Genomic DNA, 18,490 nt, shown 5'->3' on the forward strand with positions numbered 1-18,490 from the left:
ATGACACAGGGCTGTGTCTTCACCTCCGCGTCAGGCTCAGGTGCTCTGCCTGCACTTAGGGGCTGGTTTTCTTGTTGATAGAAAAGGGCAGAACAATAAAGACAATGACTTCCTCAGGATTCAGGCTGTGTGTGCAAGAATGCCACTAGGACAAGTCAGGAAGAATCTTCCTTCAGTGTGGAGGCAACTTCCAGCCCCACATACTAATCATAGGAAATGCTGTAATAACAGGACAGGACACACTACCCTAGAGGCCCTCAAACTTACTTGGCCTGTGGGGCCCTTTTCAGAGAAGCATGAATCAATCTCTACATGCCCCCTGGAAATCTGTGTTTATTTTTATTTAAAAATATTATTTTTGGAGCCCGGAGAAATAGCACAGCGGCGTTTGCCTTGCAAGCAGCCAATCCAGGACCAAAGGTGGTTGGTTCGAATCCCGGTGTCCCATATGGTCCCCCGTGCCTGCCAGGAGCTATTTCTGAGCAGACAGACAGGAGTAACCCCTGAGCATCACTGGGTGCGGCCCAAAAACCAACAACAACAACAACAAAAAAAATATATATATATATATTATTTTTAAAAATAATTTGTTTTTTGTTTTTTTTTGTTTTTGGGCCACACCTGGCGGCCCTCAGGGGTTACTCCTGGCTATCTGCTCAGAAATAGCTCCTGGCATGCACGGGGGACCATATGGGACGCCGGGATTCGAACCAACCACCTTAGGTTCTGGATCGGCTGCCTGCAAAGGCAAACACCGCTGTGCTATCTCTCCGGCCCGGTGTTTATGGATATTATTACCATACTATTTATTTTTATACTCACAAATGAGTGTGATCATTCTGTTTGTCCCTCTCTGACTCATTTCACTCAGCATAATACTCTCCATATCCATCCATGGATAAGCGAATGTCATGACATCATTGGAAATCTACCTTTTTATGCAAACAAACAGTTGGTGACTCCTGACCACTCGCTCCTGGATGGTTCCAGAACCCCTGCTTTGGAAAACACCCTCTAACTAGATGGTTCTAGAAGCCCCTCTTTGGGAAACACCTTCTACCCAAGGCTCTGTGTTGGTGTTTACCTGTGACCTGCTTATCCGGGAGAGAAGGAATTGGAATGGCAGAGCCGAACTTCACCAGGAGACGTTCATACAGCCAATCGAAATGCTTATACCTGTGGTTGACTGGTCGGTTTGTGTTCTAAAAACAAGAGAGGAAGGGAAAGTTTCCAGTGGTCATGTCATTTTGGAGAGTGGAGAGGTCAGCTGGGGCGAAGCTGTCAGGATGGTACTCACAGTGGGCGTGAGCTGGTACTCGATGTAGCTCTTCAGGCCGTACATCTTAGAGCCTTTCTTGGGATCCGCTACCACACAGTCAAATGTTGAGGTAGGGTAGACCCACATGGGGCCGTAATCTCCGACCTGCAGTGGGTTGCAGGGAAGCCCCGTTAAGAAGACAGGGCATGAGACCACCCAACGGCTCCTCCCAGGGGGACTCCCTGCTCTTCCTTGGAAGGTCCCTCCAAGGCCAAGGTGACACATACAGACCCACTTCCACCCCAAGAAGAGTGAGACCACCCCTCAAGGGGCTGGCTTTCTCTCTCGCCTCCTTCTCTCTCTCTCTCTCTCTCTCTCTCTCTCTCTCTCTCTCTCTCTCTCTCTCTCTCTCTCTCTCCCCCCCTCTCTCTCCCTCCTCTTCCTCCCGCCCTCCTGCCCTCCCCTTCTCCCTCCCCTTTCTGGCTATAGTGGCCATCTAAGGGCACCCAGTGGTTTCCAGTTTCTAAGCTACTGGGGACTGAAACTGAGTGAAATGAAACCAGTCCCCGAGGAGGCCTGAAGTGGCAAATGGCCTGAACCGGTGTGTCTGGCTGGCTCCTCTTGGGTCTATGGGGTCCTAAGACTCAGGGATTACAGGGCCCTGCAGGAGTCAGGGCAGTGCTGAGGTAACATCAGAACATCAGGGTGACAGTCTGGTGAGCAGAGCTTCTCCTCCATGTGTGCCACAAATGCCAGCCCAGCCCAAGCCCCAGAGAATGGGAATGAGGGACATGGAGAAGATCTCTGAGGAGGAGGCAGGAATGTTCACAGCAGCCTGGGCACTTATTAAGCAGAGGAGCCCATTCCACAGTCTTTTATTTGGAAGTTGGCATCTGGATCCCTTAGAAGAATCCATCTTGCTTTCTCTGGGTTTCCCGGAGACTTAGGGATACCACTCAGTGTCCTTCCCTTCTCAGCGAGCCCCTGGCCCATCTCACACCCACAGTCACCAAGTCCCCTGGGAATTCCCAGCAACAGGCTAAGGGCTCACTCCTCTCTGGAGCTTTACAGTGAAGGAAAAGAACAATCCAATTCAACAGGAAAAAAAACCTGTCCAATGTTACTTATTTTAAAGGAGAGGGAAGGGAAGTAGTCAGAAAACAGCACCAAATTGATTTCGCAGGAAGGGATAAAAAGGGGTTTTAGTCACAACTCCTATAGTGGAGGCTTCTTAGTATTTCAAATTTTTCAAAAATCTAGGAATGAGTCATAACGACTCAGTGTCCTTTTTCATTGGTTTGTTTGGGGCCACAGCTGGTGGTGTTAAGAGCTTACTGCTGGCTCTTCGGGGATCAAGCACTTTTGGTGGGGCTTGGGGGAAGAATCTCAACCCTGGTGCAAAGCAAATGCCCTCCCCGTTTACTATAGCTCCAGCCCCTCAATTTTTTAAATCTTTTCATATTTTTTAGCCAGTTTTCCCAGGACCCTCCGGTCAGAGTGAGAGCAACTGTCCCTCTCCCGGATGCAGTGAGGCCAGCTATATCCGACACTGCCCACAATTTCCAGTTGCAGGGTTAAGTGACAGGGTCTGAAGAGACACTGTTCTCTTTTCTAGAATTTCATCTGGAAACATACTGCCTGAGGACACTTAAGACAGGTCCCTCAACAATTAAAATATGGGTGAAACCAAAGAGCTTGCGCTACATAATAATCCAGCTATTCTAAGACAGTGTAAATGGGGTCACCAACTCCCGACTTTATCCAGGAGTTCCTTATCCAGACCTGACAGCTGGTTCACTGGAAAGTCACTTGACTCTGCTGTCCTTTGCCAGGAAAGAAACCCAAATATTTGAACAGGGCTTACTCATTAGACACCTGTAGGGTTGGCTGGTGGGTGGCAAGCATTAAAAAGAGGGACTTCAAGATATTTCAGAGGAGGAAAATGATTAAATTAACATATACCATATGAGTTGTTGGATCAATTAGTAATTGTCTGAAAGTTCTTTTTTAATTGAAGATATCTAAATAATATAAAAACAGGCCCATTCCTTTAGAGCTCTTAAAACACAACACATCCTGTCAGTTATTTGGAACATTAACTGTGTTTAAAAATACTTTGCAAATGACTAAGAACTTTCTTGCTTTAGGCATTATAAACAGCTTAATTCAAAACAAACACCAAAAAATACGAATGCACTTACAATGATGGGAATTTTCTCTTTGGGTTTTGCTAGTTGTTTGGCCAACAGATATTGTTCCGTGCCCGGCTTTGCAAATCCAGGGAATCTAATCATGGAGACAAATGCTGGTGAGTCCCGCTTTCTTGACAGGAATTCTACAACGCCCCCTCCACGTTTCTTCCTCAACGCAAGTCTTTTAACCTTGCTTTGTCAGGACTCTTCAAAGGCACCCGTGATAGGAAACTAGTTAACAAAGCTAATGTAATCAGATTGTTTTGTGTCCAATTAGTCACTTCATTAAGCTTTATCTGCTCAGGGGAGAGCTGGATTCAAGAAGGTGTGACATTTAAGGACACTCGATTTGCTTGCCTGGGTCTGAAACATTCTATCAACCCATGAAGAACAGAGTGCCCCTAGGAGCTGGCACAAGAGGAAAAGGGGATAAATACACTCCTCCAAGCTGGGCACATGCGGGCGTTTCTACAGCCAGCTTCAAGCAGTCCTTTCTTCTCTGTGTCCCCCTATGGTGGCCACCACTGAGGCCAAGACACAGTCCTTAGGGAAGAACTTTGTCCTTCTGAGCCGCTTCCAGAAAACATCCATGAAGCCTAAGGATAACCAGTGTCCTTGAGCGAGGGGCTTCAACCAGTTCTCCCAGCCAAAGAAATCAAGGCAACAGCTAGGGTGAGTTCTAGGAGTGGAGAAAAGTCAAGGAAAAAGGAGCTGATTGGGCTTTGGTCTTGTCTTTTGTTTTGTTTTTTTTTTGGGTCATACCAGGCAGTACTCAGGGGTTACTCCTGGCTCTACGCTCAGAAATCGCTCCTGGCAGACTGGGGAACCATATGGGATGCCGGGATTCAAACTACCATCCTTCTGCATGTAAGGCAAAACACCCTACCTCCATGCTATCTCTCTGGTCCCTGGTCTTGTCTTTTAAAAAAAGCAGGAGGGAAAAAATATTATCACCCCAAAGAGCCAGATATCTAATGCAGGAAAACATCTGATTCATCACTTCTAGTTTCTCACAGGTCATCCCCCACCCCCCAGGTCATTTAACTGAGTTCAAGCCCACTCTTGTGGGCTTCTCATTCTCTGTTGGCCACACATCCACAGCTCCTCCACAGGCCCTGGCACCTCAGCTCAGAGGGAGCAAACAAAGATGAGCAAGCCCATGGCCTTGGCTCTGAGTTCCAACCCTAGCACACGTTAACGAGGTAAAGTGACCCCTGCATTCTGGCTCCCTGTGGAAGAATGGGACCAACAGGGCATCTCTGATGGAGACACAGGAACGAAGCAAAAAGATGATGTGACTTAGAATTACTTCTATTTTCGCCACGTCTCAGACAATACTCCAGAGAGCTCCCAAGAGAGTCTTCCAACAGTCCAAGGAGACTTTTGTTAGATGAGTGACCCAATTTCACTCGCATTGTAGCAGGTCCTAACTAAGGAATAAACAAAATACTTACTGAATAAGGTAACTCTGGGCACTTTTGTTCAAAAGCCCACCTACTACCCACTGGTGGAAAATGCTGATGGAAGACTTCCAACTCTGACCAGACCTTGAGCTTCTCAGCAGAGAACCCACTTTGCACTTGTGTTAGTATTTTCAGGGACTAGAGGAAAACTTTGAGAACAAATGCAGGCATATAATACTGACTACCCCAATGCAAATCATTCTTCGAATCTTATCAGGATGGAGTCATAAATTCCCCAGCCTATTTACTAAGGCAGACTCACTTCATCCCAATTCAGAGCAATTTTTAAAGTAAGTCAGAGAGACCAAGAATGTAGGACTGAAGGTAGGTATGGTGCTTGCCTTGCATGTACCTGACCAGGATTCACTCCCTGCATCTTATATGGTCTCTCCCAACTCTCACCAGGAGGAATCTCTCAGTGCAGAGCCAAGTATAAGCCCTGAGCACCACTGAATGTGGCCCAAAAAAAAAAAAAAAGAGGAAAGCATTAGCAATTTTAGAAAATATAACTGAGTTTTTCTATCTTCTGGACCTCCCAAACAGGGCCCAGCCCCAGGGCCACCCCATAAAGTCATTCAGCAACCACAGGCAGGTGTGACTAATGCTTGGGCCCGAATTTACACCTGAGGATTCGAGGCTCCTGTCTGTGTAAGAAAACCAGCAAGGTACTCTGACAGCAACTGGGGGATCTCTAGGACCACATCCAGGATTGTTTAATGCCAGAATCCACATGTTAATAATCCTTGTACCAGATCCTAATTTTTTCTTGGGTGTGTGTGTGGCAGGGGAGTAACTTCTGCCATACCCAGTGGTGCTCAAGAGCTACTCCTGGCTCTGTGCTGAAGAGTGACTCTTGATACTACCTGGGAAATTACAGAGAGTGCTGGGGATGGAACAGGAGTTGGGCACAAGCAAGGCAATGCTTGGACCCCAAGGAAGTTCTTTAACTTCTGTGCTATCTATCTATACTCTACAGACATTCATAAATGCAACAACTACGGAGACTTGAGCTTTCTTACGGCAATCACTAGAGTCTGCCTTCTCCAATATACACTGGTGTGAAAGCACAGATTTCTCTAGAACTCTCCATAGCAAGCAGCCCTACTGGGCAGTGTCCACTCGCCTCTGACCTGCTTCTTTGGCTGGCACAGCTGGGCCAATGCCATAAAGTAAGTGAAACTCAGGCATCGGACCCAGCTTTGGCTCCACCTTTGGGGGTCTTTTGCCCCACTATTTTTCCCAAAGCTCATGAGGTCAGGGGCAAAGGCACTCGTGGCAAATGCTCCTAAATGCCAAGCACTCGAGTAAATTTGTCATCCAGGTTATCTCTGCAACGTGCTGGGCACTTGCCTTGCACACGGCCGACCTGGGTTTGATCCCTGATATCCCTTATGGTCCCCCGAGAGCACCACCAGGAGTGATTCCTCAGCACTGAGCCAGGAGTAAGCCGTGAGTACCACCAGATGTGGCCAAAAATAAAATAAAATTTAAAAAAGCCTAAACCACACCCTGAACTAAGAAGACAAAGGGCCTCAGGCCACCTCTGTCCCATCTCACCAGGAAGCCCAGTGTCCCTCACCCTGTAACCCCAGCCCCTGACCTACTTGTTGAGGGGCAGCTTCATAGAGGCACCACCTGGCCGGCTGTTCCCCCGCTGAGCAGCCCCAGCATCCGCAGACTCTGTGTCCTTAAAGTAGGCGGAGGATGACTTGGGGTCATCCCAGTCCTCATCCCAGTCGTCGTCATCCCCAGTCGCTGCAGTGAGCAGTAAGCAGGTAAGCAGGCAAAGTAAGACCCTTGACCCTCATAGGCCCCTGTTGCAACCACATCCTATGCTTTAATTTACTGGCTGTCCTGGGGGTAGAGACCTCTACAATGAGGCAGGAACAACGTTAAGAAGCCGCCCAGGAGAAGGAAAAAGACCATAGGAAGGAAAATGCAGGAGGCTCTGGGCCACTGGAGGGAGAAGCAGGTGCTGATGAAGGTATCTGGCCATGAGCCCTTGAGCTCCCGTGTGCAGGGTCTGGACCACAGAACACATGGGGCAAGCAACACCAGCCTTTTCCTTGGTTCCAGCATCATCCCCTTCTTCAGGAACAGTATTTCCTGGAGGGGTACAGGGAGGTGGGGAGATGGGCAAAGCAAGGACTTTAGAGGGCCTGGATTGCAGTGAGAATCCCAAAAGGGCCTAAATACACAGAGTTTAGGGTCCAAACCTGCTGAGAGGGCTACGTGTAGTGCAGTGCTGAATTGCAGGCTCTGGGTAGTGGTGGGCAGGACACCCAGCCCAGCTGCTCTTTCAGGGCATGGGGGTGGGGTGGGAGTGCTAGAGAGAGGTGGCTGAGGCCAGAGCATTCATTTCCAGGCATTAGGGCCTGCTACACAGTGCCAAATGGGTAGCCGGGATCCTCCCCAACACCCGGCAGCAGTGGCCACAGTGCTCTGACACGAGGGCCTGGTCTCCCCCCCACCCCTTACCTGGTCCCTGGTAGGCCTGGGGGTGCCCGAAGGTGGTGTCCCAGTTGTTGACGCTGCTCCTCTGGCCGGCAGCTGCTTCTGACTTGGTGGCCCAGCCATCTGCACTGTCCCAGTTCCCAGCCTTGTTGCCCCAGGAGGACCAGATATCATTGCCACTGCTGACCTGTGGAGAAGAAAGAAAATCTGGGGGGCCGGGCGGTGGCGCTAGAGGTAAGGTGCCTGCCTTGCCTGCGCTAGCCTAGGACGGACTGTGGTTCGATCCCCTGGTGTCCCATATGGTCCCCCAAGCCAGGAGCGACTTCTGAGCGCATAGCCAGGAGTAACCCCTGAGTGTCAGCAGGTGTGGCCCAAAAACCAAAAAAAAAAAAAAAAAAAAAGAAAATCTGGGACTTCAAGAAACCATTCCTCAAGGGACTGGGGGGTTACAGGCAAACAAATACAACAGAAGGGGCTAAAGGGAGAACTCAGAGAAATTCTTCTAAGTTCTGATCAATAAGACCTCAAAATTGGGGCCGGAGAGATAGCACAGTGGCGTTTGCCTTGCAAGCAGCCAATCCGGGACCTAAGGTGCTTGGTTTGAATCCCGGCGTCCCATATGGTCCCCTGTGCCTGCTAGGAGCTATTTCTGAGCAGATAGCCAGGAGTAACTCCTGAGCATTGCCGAGTGTGGCCCAAAAACCAAAAAAAAAAAAAAAAAAAAAAAGAAAGCTCCTGGAATTGACTTCTCTGAGGCCTTCCCCCTTAAGAAGTGACCCCCTCATTCCTTCTCTCCCAGAACTGACTCCCTCCCTCATTCTTCCTCCCTCCTAGGCTGCTCTCCTAAAGTTGCCCTTACTCCTGGAAAGGTTTCCACAGTCCCTCCATGGGCCACGATGGCTCCCCACCACACATGCTTCTCTCGTGTTGTCTCGCCCCACCCATACATACATACATTCTCTATGATCTTATGAGTCTATGTGCTCAGAGCAAGGATCTGTTTCTTCCCTGCCAACTACTTCCAGCCATCAGCTAGGGCGTCTATAGTGTGTCACTAGACTTGTGCAAAAAGGGATAAAACTTTAAAACACCAAGCCCAGCAGAACAGAGGAAAACATAGGAGACAGCAGCACCTACAACAAGGCCTACCCACTCCGAGGTCACTCCCTCCTGACAACTGCACTCCTGCTCCAGGCACATCGACGCCCTGTGCACACAGGCCCACACTCATTCACACCCGCAGCATACTTGCACTCACATGCGTGCAATGACATGTATTCTCTCATGCCCTCACACACATTCACGCTAGCAGGCATGCACTCACACTCATGCCTGCATGCAGGGCCTTTTGCTCTGAACCACAGGCTGCTTCCTGCCCAGCATGTAGTGCTCTGGGGCACCAATGTCAGTCCACATGCTCCAGCGGACCCTCGATGCATTTCACCCACTCAGGCCAATGTCCTGCACCAGATTTGAGAATCTGTATTTGGTTCCTGACCATCACGCTGCCAGGATCCCTGCTGTCTTTCCCCACAGCACGGTACATCTGCCTCCCTCTCTGAATGAAGTTGCAGGCTAAGGAGACAGCCGTTATCTCTGTATCTGTTATCTCTGGGTTTGGAGTGCCGGAGTTATCACAGCAGGGAAGGCACTGGCCTTGTAAGCGGCCTACCTAGGTTAGATCCCCCGCTTCCTGTATGGTGGTGCCCTAAGACGTGCCAAGAGTAATCCCTGAGCACAGAGTCAGGAGTAACCCATGAGCATCACCGGATGTGGCCTCCAAATGAAAATAAATAGCAAGCGGCTTTGGCAAATGTTTTCCAGAGATTCTGCACCTCCCCATGAAGAATCCACCACTCTGAGCACATGACCGTGTCTTTGTCTTCACAGGGGAGCTGCTGTGCCCCACAATATCCTAGAAATAGGTTCTCGGGCAAGCCCATTGTTTAACTATTTGTATCACAGATAGAAATTAGGACCGTTTCCAGAGCTGCTGCAGTAGACACGGCTCTTGCCAGTTCCTGGCTCCATCCCACCCATCAACAAAGTCTGTCATTTTTCTCTTTCCTTGATTCCAACGCTCAGTCCCTGAGTTCTCTGGAATTTTCTTCTCTATATTTTCCCTGGTCAGTCTCTGGTCTCAGCAGCATTAACAAACAATCAAGCTTCCCTCTCCTCATCACATTAGCCCCTTGAAATGGTCCTGGACTGGGCCTATGGGGGCTCTTCACTGAACCCCAGTGATCCATCAGGACTGGCCCACATACTGCGGAGACTCCCAGATGGACTGTCAGTACTTAGCACAACTTTTGGAGTACTGTCAGTACGTGGCAGTTATGAGGTGGAGTATTGTACTGTTGGTACTACAGCAGGACTAAGACATAAGTACTATCAGCACTTAGCAAGATTCCAAGATAGAATACTATCAGTACTTAGCACAGGTTTTGTTTTTTTTCTTTGCTTTTTGGTTTTTGGTTTTTGGGTCATACCCAGCAGCGCTCAGGGGTTACTCCTGGCTCTGCATTCAGAAATCTTGCTCCTGGCAGGCTTGAGGACCCTATGGGAATCCCAGGATTCGAACACCATTCTTCTGCATGCAAGGCAAATACCCTTCCTCCATGCTATCTCTCTGGCCCCCCTAAGCACAGTTTTGAGACGGAGTACTGGCAGTACTTAGCATGACATCTTGCCTCTGTTCAATTTTGCACATGAACTTTAACAGCTTTTTAAAATTTTTTATTCTGAGCCAACACTACAGCACTCAGGGGTTACTACTGGCTCCATACTCAGAAGTCACTCCTGGCAGGCTTGTGGGACCTTATGGGCTGCCAAGGATTGACCCAGATTGGTTTCTGGTCAGCTGCATGTGAAGCACACACCCTACCCGCTATGCTACTGCTCCAGCCCCAACCTTTAACAGCTTTATATTTTGCAACTAAAATAACCCCCTTATTTTAGTTAGATTTCAGAATTAGAATAGCAAGTTTCAAAGACAGGTCAGTTTTTCTTTACCTTTACAGATAAATTGAGGAAAAAGTCTTTTGTAAAACCAACAGCTCTAATCCCTCCGAGAAAATGGGCTAACAGTACAGCTTTAGGAGGGTGCATGTGGCCAACCCAGATTTGATCCCAGCATCCCATTTAGTCCTCTGAGCTTTACCGAGTTTGGCCCCCCACCAAGAGAAAAACAAAAACCATGAGAAAGGTTTAGATATTTTGTTCCATTCTAATCCTATTTCAGAAAGGTTTCACCCATGGCACTGAGTAGCCCCAGGCTCAAGCCCTCTCAGACCCTTGGGTACAGAGGCAGCCAAGTGCCAAAGACGCTCTCCAGGGAGCAGCTTCCTGCAAGGACCCACATCCTGGTCCCACTACCTCAACTCTGCAACATGAACTCCCACCAGGACAAAACATTCACACACAGGAGTGTGTGTGTGTGTGTGTGTGTGTGTGTGTGTGTGTGAGAGAGAGAGAGAGAGAGAGAGAGAGAGAGAGAGAGAGAGCGCTCCATGACCAATAATGAACTCAGAATCTGCCACTTCACGAATCCAAGATGCTCTGGGCAGTGCTCAGACAGGTTGTGATTCTCAGATAAGGGTCGTGAGGAAAGTTCATGGACTTCTGGGTAAAGGGGCCCCAGGACCCCAGCATAGGTGCCCCAAGGCCACCTCCCTCCTTCTCCCTGGGCTATCCAGGCCAGAGTTCAAGCCAGGTAGCTCCACCCGGACACTAAGTAATTCTAAATGCGCAATTAAACTGACTTGGCTCAACAGTCGCTCATAATAACTGCTGTGTAGTCTGGTTGTGCTGATGATCTTAGCTCTTACTGCGCTATGGAATCCCTACAAATCTAATAATTGTCTGCTTCTGTCTTGGGATTTCTCCCTGGAACAGTCTCTGGTGCACTGACCGTCTCCTGCTAATGAAGTCTTCTGGAAGCCACTGGAAATCTCTCCAGTGGTATCACCTCACTTGTGCTCAGTCTCATTCCATGACCTCTGGCTGACCTCCAGGAACCCCCTGACCTCAATAGCTAATGGCAAGGCACACAACCTGGCACCTTCTCGAAGCTTCCCTCTCGTCCACCAATGGCCTCCTTACTTGTCATCATTTGCCGACACAACAGTCTGCCTAGCTCACACTGTCAATTGTCCCCATACTGTCTGCCCTGCTCCTGACCCCAGGTCCCACACTCCGGGGTGCTTCTCCTTGCCTCTCCTCCCCTTCCCTCCTCTCCTCTCTTTCTTCTCCTTCCCGATGGCATTTGGCTCCCTCCCTGGCCCACAATGGGTCTTTCAATCATGGTCCCCACCACACAGCCCCTCACTTCCATGTCCCCACCCCAGAGGGTTCAGCTCAGACACTCCGCCTCAGTGACCTCATGAGGGAAGAGTGTTTTTTTTTAGGGTGTGAACATAGTTCATTCCTCTTGCATTCAAGCTTGAGTTTTACCTTATTTATGAAAGGAGGAGGAGAAGGAGAAGATGAAGAAGGTGGTGACTGGCTGAGACTTTCACCACAACCAACCTGAGCCAGAGAGTCCACCTTGAAGTAAAAAAGGGCCTCAGTGAATGGTGAACGTTCCACCCACCAGCAGCAAACGAGGGCAGGGCTAGGATGATGGGGAAAGTGCCAGCATGCCTCCCACCCCGCACAGCATGCAGACAGCCAGGCCCCTCAATGAAGAAGCAGGGTGTCCCAAGTGGGTCTCCCAAAACATGGAGAATAGCATGAGCAACAACATGGACGAGGCAGGATGAGAGAGAACATGCAAGCCAAACAGCCTAGAAAATAACATGGAGGAAAACACGGCCAAGCTTAAGTGTGGGTTGTGGGATTTGGGTTTCCTGAGCCAGGCCAGAGCACGGGGGCAGGACTCTGAGTGGAGGCTCCTTGAAGGGGGGGGGCAGAACCCCCTATAGTACTGGGGGCTCACTGGCATGACGGCAGGAGGCCAACTTGGGCCCATGATCTAGGCTCTTTCTCATCTGGCTAAATGCCACTAATGATGAGAGAATAGCCAAACGGGGGCTCTGAACCTGGGTGTGAAGTCAGGGGAGACCCAGAGTGGATGAGGTTGGTGGAATCAGGGCTTCCTGACTAGTGAGCAACAGAAGGTGAATGCAGGAAACAGCCCTGATCACAGTACCTCAGGAAGCAGGGATGTGACGCCTCGGGAGACAGTGTCTGGGTGGAATAAGGGGGGTGCAGATAGGTACGGAGGCCTGAGAGTGGCCACTGGGCACTGCCCAGCCCTTAGAGGGACTTCAGTGAGGGTTTAGTAACCCTGTGCTACCCAGGCCCCTGAATCACTTTACAAACCTGAGGGTCCCTACGTACTCCCCAGGGACAATGAGTCAGAGCAAGGCATAGACAGGTCTCGGGGTGCAGGACTATCTCATCCAGCATATCTGAGGTCCTTAATCTGATACCAAGTACAAAAACACCTATCAGGTGTAGAGGAAGAGGAAAGAAACCCAGAAGACAAAGGAAAGCAGGGGTTGGGATGCTTGTCCGATTCCAGCCCCAGCCCGTAGTCCCGAGTATCATTAGACACAGCCCTGGAGGCCCCTGACCACTGCTGGGCTAACCTGGGTATTGCCAGTGCTGTACCCCAGACTCTCACACAAAGTTTCTGGACTCAGAGGCCCATCATCGCCAGGAGGGGCCCTGGGGCCTTCGGGGTGCTACTTGGAGGCACAAGAAAAACCAAATCGGGCCAGCGTTTGCCTTGCATGCAGAAGGACAGTGGTTCTAATCCCGGCATCCCATGTGGTCCCCTGAGCCTGCCGGGAACGATTTCTGAGCTTAGAGCCAGGAGTAGCCCCTGAGCACTGCCGGGTATGACCCAAAAACCAAAAAACCAAAAAAAAAAAACAACCCCAAAAAACAAAAAAAACCCCACCAAATCAATTTATTCAACCTCTTTCCCTGCTCTCCACCACCAGAGAAATCTCCCTCTGAACATATGGGCGGGTTATATATGTGTGTGTATTGGGTGGGGGGAGGGGTATACCATGAGGGGAATTCCTCCCTCCCTCCCTCCCTCCCTCCCTCCCTCCCTCCCTCCCTCCCTCCCTTCCTTCCTTCCTCCCTCCCGCTCTCCCTCCCTCTCTCCCTCCCTTCCTCTTTTCCTCCTTCCCTCCCTCCCTCCCTCTTTCTTAGTGGAAGGGATGATTTTACTCTCTCTCTCTCTAAGTGGAAAGGAACACTCCCCCAACTGCAGACCCCTGGGGTCCTAAGACAAGCAGGTTCATACACACATGGCACATAGCAACTCAGAGAGCTTCTTACTAAGGATGAAAACAGGTACCCAAGGGCAGGAGTGATAGTACAGTAGTTAAGGTGTTTGTTTTGCATGTGGATGACTCTGGTTTAATCTCCAGCATCCCATATGGACCCCTGAGCACCACCAGGAGTGATTCCTGAGAGCTGAGCCAGGTATGATCCAAAACCAACCAAATAAACAAAACGGTACCCAGGGGTAGTGCTGGCTACTTTGCTAAGTAGCTGAGGGAGATCTCAGGCCCAGAAATTGTGCAGGCCATGATCCAGGATGGCCATTTCTTGTTTGTCTTTCAACCAGACCCTCCAAGTATAAAGGTCATTTGAAGGCACTTGAGAGATGGAGGAGGGCCTCCCCGACCCTGCTCCCTCTCACACCCCCTTACGGAGAAGGCCAAGGCGAATCACTCATTTTGCTCAGAACACCAAGGACTAGCCTTCAGGTACCAGGACTCACATCCCCTGGCCCCTGGCCAGCATGCTGGGGAACCCTGTTTTCTGGCATGTGCTGTGCTTCCGATCTGAGGTCAGCCTGTACCAGAGGCCGCTTGGTCAGTGTTGCTCCAGGGAACAGTATGTCCCCCCGCACCCACTCTGTGGGGTGCTGGGCACCTGAGGAATGGGAGCAGCTTCAGATGCAGCTGTGAGAGGCATGGGGGGGCCTTAAGTCTGTGTGAAGAAGCAGACTGGGGTGGGGTGGGGTGGGGTGTGCTGAGCTGAGTGTTTTTGTTCTAAAAGGCAGGGCTGAGGGATCTTAAACCAAGTTCTGGGTCTCTGAGCTGGATCTGCAGGAAGGCAGACTCAAACTATGGAAAGAACTTTTGTCAGAAATAAACCACAAAAATGAAGGGAAAGTTTCCAATTCAGTGAGGACTGAGGGTGTGGTACCCTCGACTCATCGGCAGAGCGGAGGCCCCAGTATCACAAGAGATTTGTCATTTCCCGAATGACTACCATCTCTGTGCGCCGTGTATCTCTGTGTGATCTTGATGCCCAGAACATCACCATGAGTCACTGACGAACCCAGAGAGTCTTGATTCCAACTGAGGGTCTGCAGTGAAAGGTCCAACCACTCGCAGCCTAAGATCAGGGCCCTCCTGTTTTCACACAGGCCCTGGACAGCAGGTGAGAGAATCAGGCTCCTTTGACAGTGCCAGCGCAGAGCTACACCTCCGTCTGGGGCCAGTGTCAGACCCAGAGGGAAGAGATAAGACTCATAATGGGGGGTGCGGTAGATGAAGCACTCTCCCATCTGCTGCTCTGGTCACCGAGTCTGGCCCCTGTCACTGAAATGGTGCTGGTGGCCTCCCAGTTCCCCAGTGCTTTTCTGTCCATGCTGACATCTAAACGCACATCGTGTCTGATTCTTCCCTTTGGTTCCCAGGGATGGTAAAGTTACCAGGACTGGGTGTCAGGCCTTCGGTGTCCACTGACACCCATTCCTATACCAGTGTCCCAGTTTTTCCTCCCATGCACCAGTCACCTGCCAGGCACTTTTTATTTTATTTATTTATTTATTTATTTATTTATTTATTTATTTATTTATTTATTTATTTTGGTTTTTGGGTCACACTCAGCACTGCTCAGGAGTTACTCCTGGCCCTGTGCTCAGAAATTGCTCATGACAGGCTTGGGGGACCACAGAGGATGCCAGGGATTGAACCTGGGTCTGTCCTGGGTCATCCTCGTGCAAGGCAAATGCCGTACCACTGTGCTATCACACTGGCCCCTTTGGGCACTTTTTGTGTGTGTTTTTTTGGGGGGGGTTGTTTTTTTTTGGGGGGGGGTCACATCCAGGGTTACTCCTGGCTCTGCGCTCAGAAATCGCTCCTGGCTGGGTCAGGAGACCATTTGGAATGCTGGGATTCAAACCACCATCTGTCCTGGGTCGGCTGTGTGCAAGGCAAATGCCCTACTGCTGTGTTATCGCTCTGGCCCCAGCTCCAGGCACTTTTTAAAAAGTTCTAGGCACTGTGGTTTACAATACTATTAGGGATAAGGTCTCAGGGATCAGTCCCCCCATCTCAGCACCCCTCTCCTCCTGAGTAACCACTTCCCTCCACCACCATCTTGGTATTTATTCCCTTTCATAACCACCCCCACATCTTCTCAGGTGTCAGGCAGCTCTGACCCTCCTGCAGTTCCCTGGAGGAGGCACTGGTGCTCTTTCATCATTGGGCTCTGAGGACAGCTCACTGGAAGGGTTGGGGGCCACTTCTCTCAACACTGCTTCCTGTACCATCTTTGACTGCCTGTTGGGTTCAGGTAGCACCAAGTAAGAGAATACAGAAACCGCCTGACAGAGTTACTGGGAAACCCCGTCTCCGTACCAGACGATTCTGTAATACAACTAAATGTCCACAAGGAGCCAGAGACAGAATGGGGTGGACTGGGGGCGGGGGGAATGTAAGGCCTTCCAAGCAACTGATCCCAATTAGTTCCTTCTTAAGTACCACCAAGAGTGAGATCCCTGAGCATAAAGGCAGGAGTCAGCCCTGAGCACAGCTGAGTGTGGTGCCCTCTCTTAATGGGGGTGTTTATGTATAAAAAAGCACCCCCGGGCCCGGAGAGATAGCACAGCGGCATTTGCCTTGCAAGCAGCCGATCCAGGACCAAAGGTGGTTGGTTCGAATCCCGGTGTCCCATATGGTCCCCCGTGCCTGCCAGGAGCTATTTCTGAGCAGACAGCCAGGAGTAGCCCCTGAGCACCACCGGGTGTGGCCCAAAAACCAAAAAAAAAAAAAAAAAAAAAAAGCACCCCAAAACAAAAACAAAAACAAAAAAAATACACCCAAATAGCTATTTAGTATAAAACCTGTTGTAAAGTTATGGTAAAGTGATTTGATGCTCTCCAAGAAGGTGTGAAAGATGAACATCCTACACTCAGATAATTGAAATGATGTCATTATTAACCTTTTACAGGGCTAAACAATACCAAGAATCACACACCAAAATCTGTTTCTTTATCTGGGGGGGAGGGGGTTGAGTCACACCTGGCAGTGCTCAGAAGTGTTTCTTCTTGCTCTGCACTCAGGAATCACTCCAAATAATACTTAAGGAGCCATATTGGATGCGGGAATCGAACCTAGGTTGGCCATGTGCAAGACTAGTGCATTCTTTGCTGCGCTCCAAAGCCCCAAGAGATGGTGGCCCAGCATGTGTGGAGCCACCCTCCCAGCCATCCCATCACCACCCATTCTGGACAATCCTGTAGCAAGTAGTTGAATTCAGCAGTTAACAAACCTGTTAAATTTAAGCAAACGTGCCTACAACTTCAGTGTGCTTTTCTCAATTTACTCCTCTTCTGCGGCATTTTCTCCAAGGGTACTACACAAAACAGTGCCCAATGCCAAGTGCTAGGTGAGCAGCTGCTTTTACAAGTGCCACTTCTGCAAAATACAGGGATCCCACCTTCCTGAGGATGTAAGAAGCAGGTCGAGGCCAAGAGAATGTGCCATTTATCCAGCCAGTTTGGGCACAGAACCCCTCAGCCAGGGGACCTTGCTTTCCTTCTCTCTGATGTTCCAATGTGCCCAAGGGTATGGGAAAGTCTAGCAATTTGTGTTCACTCCCTCACTCACAACCCACCAGAAGGAAGCAGCTTCCTTATCTCTGATAACCAGTCCAGAAATGACTCTAGCAGGCTTCCCGGGTGCGCTCCAGGTTAATACCCCACCCCACCCCCAGAAGTGCCACACAAGCATCTACCAGCACCTGAGCTGATGCTCACAGGATAGCCAGCAGCCCGAGTGCACTGCAAGCTGCCCCAATACACTCTGCGCTCAGCAATGCCATGAACCCCGGTTGGGGCTGCCAGACTTACCTGATTACTGCCGGCAGCTGAGGCATTGGCTTGAGCTGTGCTGGCTGAGAGGGAATCCAGGAAGGCTTGGTCAGCCACTGAGTTTCCACAGGAAAACGAATCTTTCCCATCACTGGTCAAAATCTAAATGTCAGAGAGAGTCACAATTATTTTCACAGACTTGGATGGGTTCACTGAGCATGTCATGAAGGACAAGCAAGAACCAGCAATGTGTATGGAAGGGGGGTTTCTACTATGCCTTTAAAAGTAAGCCAGCACAATTCATTCATTCATTCACAATTAAAGAAAAAGAGCCTTTCTCTATCAGCAAACAGTAGTCTAAAACATACAAGTAATGCCAACAGCCATTTAAACCCCTCAGATTTTCTTCACTCTTGCCCATCTTTTGAACAGTGACCGCATGGTGCCCAAAGCTCGAACGCAACAAACATCCTGACATGCGGATTATGGGACTTATTTACAAATCAATAACAAAGTTATGTGTAGGCAGACACAAGTGCATGTATTCAGGAGAGGGGCATCTGCATTTCGTCAGATTTTTCTGGAAGGTTTGAAAGTTGCTACCTGTGACCAGCGGAAGCCTCTTTTTATCCTGTGTCCATGCCCAGCTCAGCACCCACCTAGGATTCAGTGCCCCCCCACGAAGAGGGGGCTCCCTCAGGCCTTGCTCACAGGCCACTTCAGCTGCGGGGAGGGTGGGGGGACTGGCTTATCCCTAGGCCTCCAGCTCAGTGCCCCACAGCCACCAGCAGGGGGCAGGAGGGAGTGGCTTTGGAGGAGGCTGGCGGCCAGGTAGGGTGACCCCAGCCCACAGCCAGCCACACTTTGGGCCTGGCATCTGTTTGCAGTTTGCACACAGCAGACCTCACTTACACTTGTGGCTCCACATATGGTCCCCTGAGCAGAGCCAGGAAAGTCTGATAACTAACTGCTGGGTATACTACATGCCCCCTCCCCAAAAAAGGGCAAATTAAAGTAACTTTTGTTGGTGCTACAGTCACCGATATTGTACATT

General features: G+C 50.0%; 1 protein-coding gene across 1 annotated transcript in view; it reads right to left on the reverse strand.

The window, feature by feature from the left end:
• The window catches only part of SNX9 (sorting nexin 9), a 77,769-nt gene that overhangs the window by 20,581 nt on the left and 38,698 nt on the right, over positions 1-18,490 (reverse strand). The window contains exons 4-9 of the mRNA XM_049765347.1: positions 17,476-17,598; positions 7,392-7,554; positions 6,518-6,668; positions 3,460-3,544; positions 1,298-1,423; positions 1,085-1,202 (exon numbers count right to left, since the gene is read on the reverse strand). Of these exons, the coding sequence (XP_049621304.1) occupies positions 1,085-1,202; positions 1,298-1,423; positions 3,460-3,544; positions 6,518-6,668; positions 7,392-7,554; positions 17,476-17,598 (766 nt within the window). The remainder of the gene's footprint in view (positions 1-1,084; positions 1,203-1,297; positions 1,424-3,459; positions 3,545-6,517; positions 6,669-7,391; positions 7,555-17,475; positions 17,599-18,490) is intronic.

This window comes from Suncus etruscus, chromosome 18 (assembly GCF_024139225.1).
Source record: "Suncus etruscus isolate mSunEtr1 chromosome 18, mSunEtr1.pri.cur, whole genome shotgun sequence".
Taxonomy (NCBI): domain Eukaryota; kingdom Metazoa; phylum Chordata; class Mammalia; order Eulipotyphla; family Soricidae; genus Suncus; species Suncus etruscus.